General features: G+C 29.6%; 3 protein-coding genes and 1 non-coding gene across 4 annotated transcripts in view; 2 read left to right on the forward strand and 2 right to left on the reverse strand.

Moving 5' to 3' along the window:
• The first annotated feature begins 2 nt into the window (after window positions 1-2).
• TRNAP-AGG (transfer RNA proline (anticodon AGG)) lies at window positions 3-74 on the forward strand. The gene has a single exon. It is a non-coding gene; the product is annotated as a tRNA-Pro (tRNA).
• Window positions 75-267: 193 nt separating this feature from the next.
• Window positions 268-2,598, forward strand: LOC101496295 (zerumbone synthase). Its single transcript, XM_004494262.4, has 3 exons — window positions 268-425; window positions 745-819; window positions 1,573-2,598. Exons 1-3 carry the CDS (start codon window positions 406-408, stop codon window positions 2,375-2,377), a joined length of 900 nt encoding a protein of 299 aa, XP_004494319.1. The 5' UTR covers window positions 268-405; the 3' UTR covers window positions 2,378-2,598.
• Window positions 2,599-3,606: 1,008 nt separating this feature from the next.
• LOC101496624 (uncharacterized) lies at window positions 3,607-5,264 on the reverse strand. Its single transcript, XM_004494263.4, has 2 exons — window positions 4,912-5,264; window positions 3,607-4,090 (listed from the first exon to the last, which is right to left on the reverse strand). The coding sequence occupies exons 1-2, from the start codon at window positions 5,164-5,166 to the stop codon at window positions 3,818-3,820; spliced, it is 528 nt and encodes a 175-aa protein (XP_004494320.1). The 5' UTR covers window positions 5,167-5,264; the 3' UTR covers window positions 3,607-3,817.
• A 1,375-nt stretch (window positions 5,265-6,639) lies between these two features.
• The window catches only part of LOC101496943 (probable indole-3-pyruvate monooxygenase YUCCA10), a 2,989-nt gene continuing 1,327 nt past the window's right edge, over window positions 6,640-8,301 (reverse strand). The window contains exons 3-4 of the mRNA XM_004494264.4: window positions 7,679-7,804; window positions 6,640-7,011 (exon numbers count right to left, since the gene is read on the reverse strand). Of these exons, the coding sequence (XP_004494321.1) occupies window positions 6,838-7,011; window positions 7,679-7,804 (300 nt within the window). The 3' untranslated portion in view covers window positions 6,640-6,837. The remainder of the gene's footprint in view (window positions 7,012-7,678; window positions 7,805-8,301) is intronic.

The raw sequence follows: 8,301 nt of genomic DNA on the forward strand, positions 1-8,301 counted from the left end.
ATGGGCATTTGGTCTAGTGGTATGATTCTCGCTTAGGGTGCGAGAGGTCCCGAGTTCAATTCTCGGAATGCCCCTTTTTTTGTTATATGCATAATTTCAAATGCGTTGCGAAAATGATACGACAATTTAATTTTACGTAGATTCAATTATTAAATACGAAACCTTAATTTTAAGCGAAATTAAATGTAAGTAATCAATTTAGATGGAAATGAAGAATGTGACCAACCAATGAGTTAATTTTATTTGTTCTTTAACCAGATTGACCAAATAACCCTTGCAGCATATTATCTATATAACAAGCTCCAAATATCACATTTTTTCTCTAGACCTGCAAATAAAAAAGTCAGAGTTTCAAACTACAATACCCTCCGGTGTGTCTGATCTGACTTATTTTTGCAGAAAATCATGTTAAGAATTTGTTTGAGGTTAGTTTCAGTTTCACACTTCATTTTTTGCTTTCACCTTTTCTCTGTTTTAATTTACGCTTATCTATATTTTCAATTTGATGATTAAAAAAAAATAAGTATAGGATTTTCTGCTTATATTTTGCAAACTTATCTAATGTTGAGTCTCTTTATTTTTATTGATAATATTTTTTATTAATAAAGTGGCTATAGATGTTCTTTACTTGTCCACTTTGTTAGGTGGAATTGTGAATGTGAATTTTCTTTCAAGTTCTTTAATTATTTCCAACTTGTGAGTGTTTTTTCAGCTTACCATTTTTCTGGTAATTGTTAAAAACAGAAAAAATGGTTCCTATTCAAGGCCTTTGTTTGCTGAGAGGTTCAACAGGTTATTGTCTACTCATCAGACTGAAAGGTATGGCCAAGATATCCCTCAGTTCCCGTTGTCTTTGGTTAACTTTTTATTTTTCTATTTATCCATAGGATGACGAACTGTTATTTTTTCTGAGGTGACTATGAAAATTTTGTTAAAGAAGCAGATATTTAGATTAAGGATTGAAACCTTGGATCTTGTGCCTCCTCTGTCTCGAGATAAACCTCAGTCGTTGGAGTAATCTAACGGCCATGATATAATATTGTCAATCTATGAAATCCATAGTCCAACACAGATATCAGACGTGACATCAACACATAATGTTAATGTTAAAAACATATGACACCTAGTGTGTTTTATGAATACATAAAATCACTACCATCTTTTATAAAAGATAGTCATGACCACCAAGCCACCATGACAATAGAAGATAAAGACAATTGTGGAAACTTTTCAAAAACCAAATTAAAATACTAAGTATTACATTATTTTTAACTTTTTTTACTTTCTACATTTTTATTTAGACGTGTCCATTCTCACTAAAATTGTGAATAAAGAGAATCGATGGAGGTGTGTCAAAGTGAAGGAAACAAATTATAACACTTGTCTGTGGTATCTCACATATGTCATATGAGTGTCAATATCCAATGTGTGTGTCAGATACACCTCGTGTGTTCTTCATAGCTCTCAAGTCTCAACCAATCAAATATTGCTCAGCATTACGCAAATGTTTTCTAAAGGATCTTTGTTTTTTAATGTTAATTCCTTTAATTCACATTTGATGCGGTGGTCCAGGAAGCTACAAGACAAGGTAGCACTGATAACTGGGGCAGCTAGTGGAATAGGAAAAGCTACAGCAACAAAATTCATCAATAATGGAGCCAAGGTAATTATTGCTGATATTCAACAACAGCTTGGCCAAGAGACTGCAAAAGAACTAGGACCTAATGCAACCTTCATAACTTGTGATGTAACTAAAGAGTCAGACATATCCAATGCAGTTGATTTTGCAATTTCTGAATACAAACAACTTGATATCATGTATAACAATGCAGGGATACCCTGTAAAAGTCCTCCAAGCATTGTTAACCTTGATCTAGCATTGTTTGACAAAGTCATGGCCATAAATGTTCGCGCGGTTATGGCGGGCATCAAGCATGCAGCACGTGTAATGATCCCGCGTGGAACCGGGTCTATACTATGCACTGCCAGTGTTACCGGAGTAATGGGAGGGATGGCGCAACACACATACTCGGTATCCAAGTTTGCAGTTATAGGCATTGTTAAATCTATGGCTTCAGAGCTATGCAAACATGGAATCCGAGTCAATTGCATATCGCCTTTTGCCATCCCTACTCCTTTTGTCATGGGCGAAATGAATCAGATATATCCGCACCTTGATTCTCGAAGACTTGTAGACGTTGTTCATAATGTTGGTGTACTAAATGGAGCAAATTGTGAACCTAATGATATTGCCAATGCTGCACTTTACCTTGCATCTGATGATGCCAGGTATGTCAGTGGACATAATTTAGTTGTAGATGGAGGTTTCACATCTTTTAAGAGTTTGGAGTTTCCTGCACCAGATCAAGTGCAATAGAAGTTTGTTCAAGGTATATCTATAAAAAGGTCACAATGATGAAAAAAAATCATAAACACCTACTACTTTCAGTCTTAAATTTCATTGTTATGAAATTTGAGGTGAATTTAATTGGAAGCAATGGATAATTGGCCTGTGTTTGTTTAACTGTTGTCCTGCATTTCAGTAACCATTGGATTAGAACGTTATCAATAAAGTGGTGGATTGGACTTGTGTTTGAACCTTTCAAACTATAAAACAAACACATTTTAAGTGCATGTTTGGAAAAGCGGTGCACAGCTCAATCACCGAGCATGCACTTAGTAATACTCCACTACAAAGCTGGAATTTGAACATAAGCCAACCTGTGCAAGAGCTTTTGCTCTTCCCCTGAGCCCTGAAATAGCACGAATAAGAGCTTTTGCTCTTTAAATTGAACAAAAAGAAAAATGTACATGACTAAAATACCAGATCTAAATGTGAATTGGATTGAAATTTTGAACCTGAAAAGATTCTCAACTAACAGAATAAAACAATCAAATCCGTGTTAAACCATAGCCAATTCAAGTCCTTCGTTATTAGTTCAAGAATATGATCCTTCAGATTTGCCTTTTGACTTCAATATATAAAAAAAATGCTGATTGTGACGGTCAAGTTTGAATACATGACCAAAGCTTTGATTCTTAGACTACACCAATCTTATTGCATCCTCTGTCGCATGTGAGAGAAACCTCACAATCAAAATTGTAACCAATCAATTTTCTGAATCAATAGTACTCTTTATAATTGCATTTGCATCACTTATTGTCTAAGCGAACCCAAACCACACTTTAGAAGATGCTTAAACAAATAAAACTTAAATCTGCCTGGAATCTGTCTAATGATTGATTTCAAAGAACTACCATTGTACAAAGCCAGGTCACAGTGATTAACACCACATCTAATAATATGAGAAAAGATGATATACAGTGTCGGTGTAAATTTATTTTACTCTAAATATCCAATGAGATTCATGTAATTCGCCACATCACTCCACTCTATCCATCTTCAATTATATGATATGGAAGAATAGATAACTCACATTTGATGCAGTGTAAAACAAACAAATTTACACTGAAGGTGTACAACCATTAAACTCTAAAACTATATTCATTTGGGATTGTATAAAAACCTATGCAAAAAACTTTGGATAAATAAAAGAAAAGTTTACTCATTTCTGCCACAGTAACTTTTAATTAACTCAGGGAAAGGAAAAAAAAAACAATTATGCTACAGTAAATACACCAGAAGTTCTCGAGTAGGATAACATGTGATCAACCAAAGAGTGAATTAGGAAACTCTATGATAATAATAATAAAAAAGAAACAAGTTACAAGACTATATATACAATACATTAAGAGCAGTAAATTCAACCTTATTTTAGTGGTAAAAAAAAAACCAAAACATGAGGAGCTATAAAATTCAATTTGGGTGGCAGAATTGTTCAATCCGCTGAGCAATTAGGCTTACAGCAGCATTTGCAGATGAGAAAGCACCATGAAAACTTTCTTTATAAGAAATGGACTCCAATTCACGTGCTATATTCAACAAAATCTCACCCAAATCAGTTTGTTTATGTATCAAAGAATTGTAATAGGAGTTGGCAGCAACTCTGCTTATCTCCACATTGGTTTCCTCAGGACAGTATTCATCATCCAACCATTTGTGTAAAGTAACCCTTAGCCACTCTGATTCCTAAGAAGTGTGAAAAAAAAATCAACACATACACGCTGGAACTTTTCAATTCATATAAACTATAAACTGTTTCCATAAGCTATCTGAAGAGATTCTGAAAATAAGCTGAAATCAACTTTTTTTTCTTTATCTAGGAGATAATTCCCCAAAACAGGTATGAAAGCTATAATTGTAAACCACAATTAAATTTATGGAAGCATTGGTTAATACATTCCTCTTTGTCTCGACTTTAGGAATCATTTTTTTCGCTATTTTTCTACCTATAGTTCCGACTAAAGAGATGAAATGATTTTTCATTATCTCAATGAAGCAATGAGGGCTCATTATTCAACTAGTATCCATGTTCTTCAAATGGATCTCTTAGGTCCTTCTACTGTCATTTACATGTTAATTTTATTTCTAAATATAATATTAAAGACTTTTGAAGTGAATAATTGTGTATATTTCAAGAAATAGTGAAAATATCAACAACAAAAAAAAAATCATTTTTTTAGAAAAGCATTTTCACTAAGTAGCATTTCATAGTCTCTAAAGTAAAATGAATACACATTTTGGAAAATAAAAAATTAAATTCTAAATTGTTTTTGAAATTTTTTTAGTAACCTACACCTAATTAAAATTTTAGATTTGACATAATAGTGAAAGACACATGACTGATTTTAATTGACTAATGATTGTGGAAAATTTATACACAAATTTCCAAAGTGAAGATCTCACCGAAAGAAAATACACAATATTTTCAGTAAACTAAACCTTAGTTGTTATAAGTTGATTTAATAAGCTCTCTAAAATTGCGAAGGAATGAAGGAAAAGAGTAGTACCTGGAGGGCATTGGTTGGGAGTAACCAACGATGAGGAACACGAAGATCTTCAACTTGGTTTTCAGATTCTGGTGGAAATGGATGAGAATGTGAATGGGTGCGGATAGTATAATCACCAATACCAATTATTGGTGAAGAAGAAGAAGCGTGTTGGAAGTGAGTGAGAGAGGATGGTGAAAATGCGATTATAGAAGTGATGCTGCGGGGACATAGAATCATGGTATGAGCTAGATTCAACTTCAAGCTTGTCATCATAGTTAATTATTCTCCACTCGACTACTCTGCAACTGCACAAGTACATGAGCTACCAATATGAATTATGAACCATTCATTCACAGACTTTGTTAAATAAATTCCTGGATAAGACCGGAGAATGCAATATTATAAGGTAAAAATGCTAAATAACATTAGTTAAAAATAAAATATTTAAATCTTATCTCACTACAAATCCCGATATTATTAAGTCGATCCTTTCTGTCAAATTCTATTCTGCAATCTTGCTGCTAATTAAGATAAATTTTAAAATAAAAATATTTCCCTGAGAATATATTAGAAGTTTTGGATTCAATTCTTTAAAAGTTTAAATTTTATTTATTTTTAATATAAATTTTTTACTATTTATTTCTTAACAAGATCGACATTATAATAGTTTAAATATATTTTTACTGTTTATAAAATTTTAATATTTTAATTTTAATTTAGAAAATAAAAATATAATTATTGATCTCTACAAAATTTTATTTTTAATGGATATAATTATTTTTCAGTACATATTTATAATATTATAAAAAAAAATTTACAAAAAATAAGATCAAATTTTGATTTTTATGTTCATATATTCGTTACTTTTATCTCGAGATTTTTATAATTAAAAAATTCATATATAATTTATTTTAAATTAAAAAAAAAAATCTAAATTTTTATAGAAGAACTTTTATTAAAAACGTACTTGTTAAATATTATTAAAAATATTTAAAATTGAAGTACAATTGAATATATTTTGTTTTTGTATGAACTAAAATTGAGTGCATGATAATTTTATAAGGATTAAAATCTATATTTTTATTTTACAAAAACAAAAATTAAAAGATTTAAATTTTGTAAAGACTACGCATATATTTACCCCTATTATAATTCAAAAAGATTTTTGTTCTTTTCTAGTTTCGAGATAATTTTTAAAATGTTTTATGTTTTTATCTAACATTAATTTGAATAATTATTGTAATGGTTAGTGTATTGATATAATTTTCACAAAAAGTGTACATATTGATACAATAACTCTTTTTTTTTTAGGTCATCTGCAAAGTTCCTCTTTCTCATGCCTTATTCCCTAAAGATATAATTTGACTTTTGGTGCCACTTTTTTGGCTTAGATTCAACGTAATTTTTTTTATTAGATAATTTTGTTTGATTTGATTAATATAATTTATTTTTTTAATTATTTTTATTATTATTTATTTATTAAATTAATAATTAATCATTTCTTAATTAAATAGTAAAATAAAAACTAATTTACCAAACTAAAAAATACAATTTCCTTTTTACATTTTCTTGTTTTTGTTGTCTCAAATTTATCTTTTAAATTATCTTTTCTTGTCTTTATTTCAAACACGTCATCACTCAAATGCATCTTTGAAATTAGGTCCTACCAAATTGTATTATGTACTTATTGCATTTTATTTTATTTTATTTTTTCAAATAGCATATATCATTATTTCAGAAGTACAATTGTACAAAATTTTCATACTATAAACATCCCATAAAAGTAACAAGGATACACAAATGGATTAAAACACATGTTAATCACATAATGGAGTATCCTTTAATTTTGGGGTAAAGTTCTAACTTATTTCGTGCCCTAAATAAAAGTTCATGCAAAAATGTACTGAGTAGTGAATGCCCATATTATACCATTGTTTCACAACTTCATAGACTTTGCATGATGGAGCTTATATCATTTGCTATATTTTCAGCATCTTCAGAACTTCCAAAGAAACCTCTCCTTGACAATCCAACACAATATAAACCATTATTTCCCTTCCAATGCATGGGGTAACTCGGCTTGGGAATACCATCATCATTCAAAAGGTAATCATCTCCCTACCAAGAAGATTATTAAGTATTTTAATTATCAGCAATATTAGATACGTAAGTCATAACTCAACCGACAAATATTAATAGTATTATGTTGGATGTTTTATCTCGAGACTTTATAATTGTGTGATTAATTATGATAGACTTTATCATCTCTTCTACGAAAAAAAACATGTGTTTCTGTTTTCTCTCAAAGTTTATTTATGTGTTTTAACATTTTTGTTTAATGTATTGTATTAGATAAAAGTTACATATATTATAACTTTCTTTGCATTGTAAAAAAAAAAAATTACTTCATTTGCTAAATATAACATTCTATTGATTAAAGCATGTGACATTAAAAAATAGAAAGTAATATTAAATTTGTTAATAATCAATATTATGTTTTTATCTTTTAAGAAATATAATTCATTTGTTTCTTTATTATTTTTTATTACAAAAAGTAAAAAATAAAACATAATTAAAATTAAAAAAAAATGAAAATAAGAATTTTTTTCAAATATTATATAAAGACATAATATAGAGTAGTGTGTTATTTATGTAAGACTTAATTTAATTGAGAAACTAAACATTATCTATGAGATGTATGTGAATTTTAGATCTTATAATTATGCATGTGAATTTCAAATGAATTACGGATCTTATATAGTGTGTAATGAATTGAATTAGAAACCTTAAGCCACTTATGCGTCGATCTCTTGAAACCGGTACAGAAAATAATAGAGTCAAATGAATGCAATTGACCATACTTGAAGAGGATATCCTTGCCCCTTACGCATTCTATTTCTGTCGGAAACACCTGCATATCACACACCACATCATTCCGTTTCGTCACGTCACAACAAGTGCACTTAGATTTTTTCACTTTACAGAGATAATATCATAATAAAATTACTATACATTTTCAAATTTTAACACAATATTAATTATATTTTTTCACTATTACCGTTGATAAAAAAACTTAAATTTTGCTATGTGTGTCATTTTTCAAGAAGTGTATTTATAATAATCTTCAATTTTTCCGTCAAATCAATAAGGGAAGCTTGAATTAATGTTTTCTTTCATGGTTCTACACACCATAGCTCCCACTATTAAATTTAATTAATACCTGCAACTATTAAATTTAATTAATAACTATCGGATCAAAGTGATTTGATAGATGTACGTTCAATCAAAATTAGATAAAATGAATGAGTTTTTCAAAACGAACTCGTCGAATTGGCATTAAATTAGGCCATTGTCTCACGTGTAAAAATAATGAGTCTAATTTATACTTTTAAAAACAATCGTAAAATT

This window comes from Cicer arietinum, chromosome 3 (assembly GCF_000331145.2).
Source record: "Cicer arietinum cultivar CDC Frontier isolate Library 1 chromosome 3, Cicar.CDCFrontier_v2.0, whole genome shotgun sequence".
NCBI classification, from domain to species: domain Eukaryota; kingdom Viridiplantae; phylum Streptophyta; class Magnoliopsida; order Fabales; family Fabaceae; genus Cicer; species Cicer arietinum.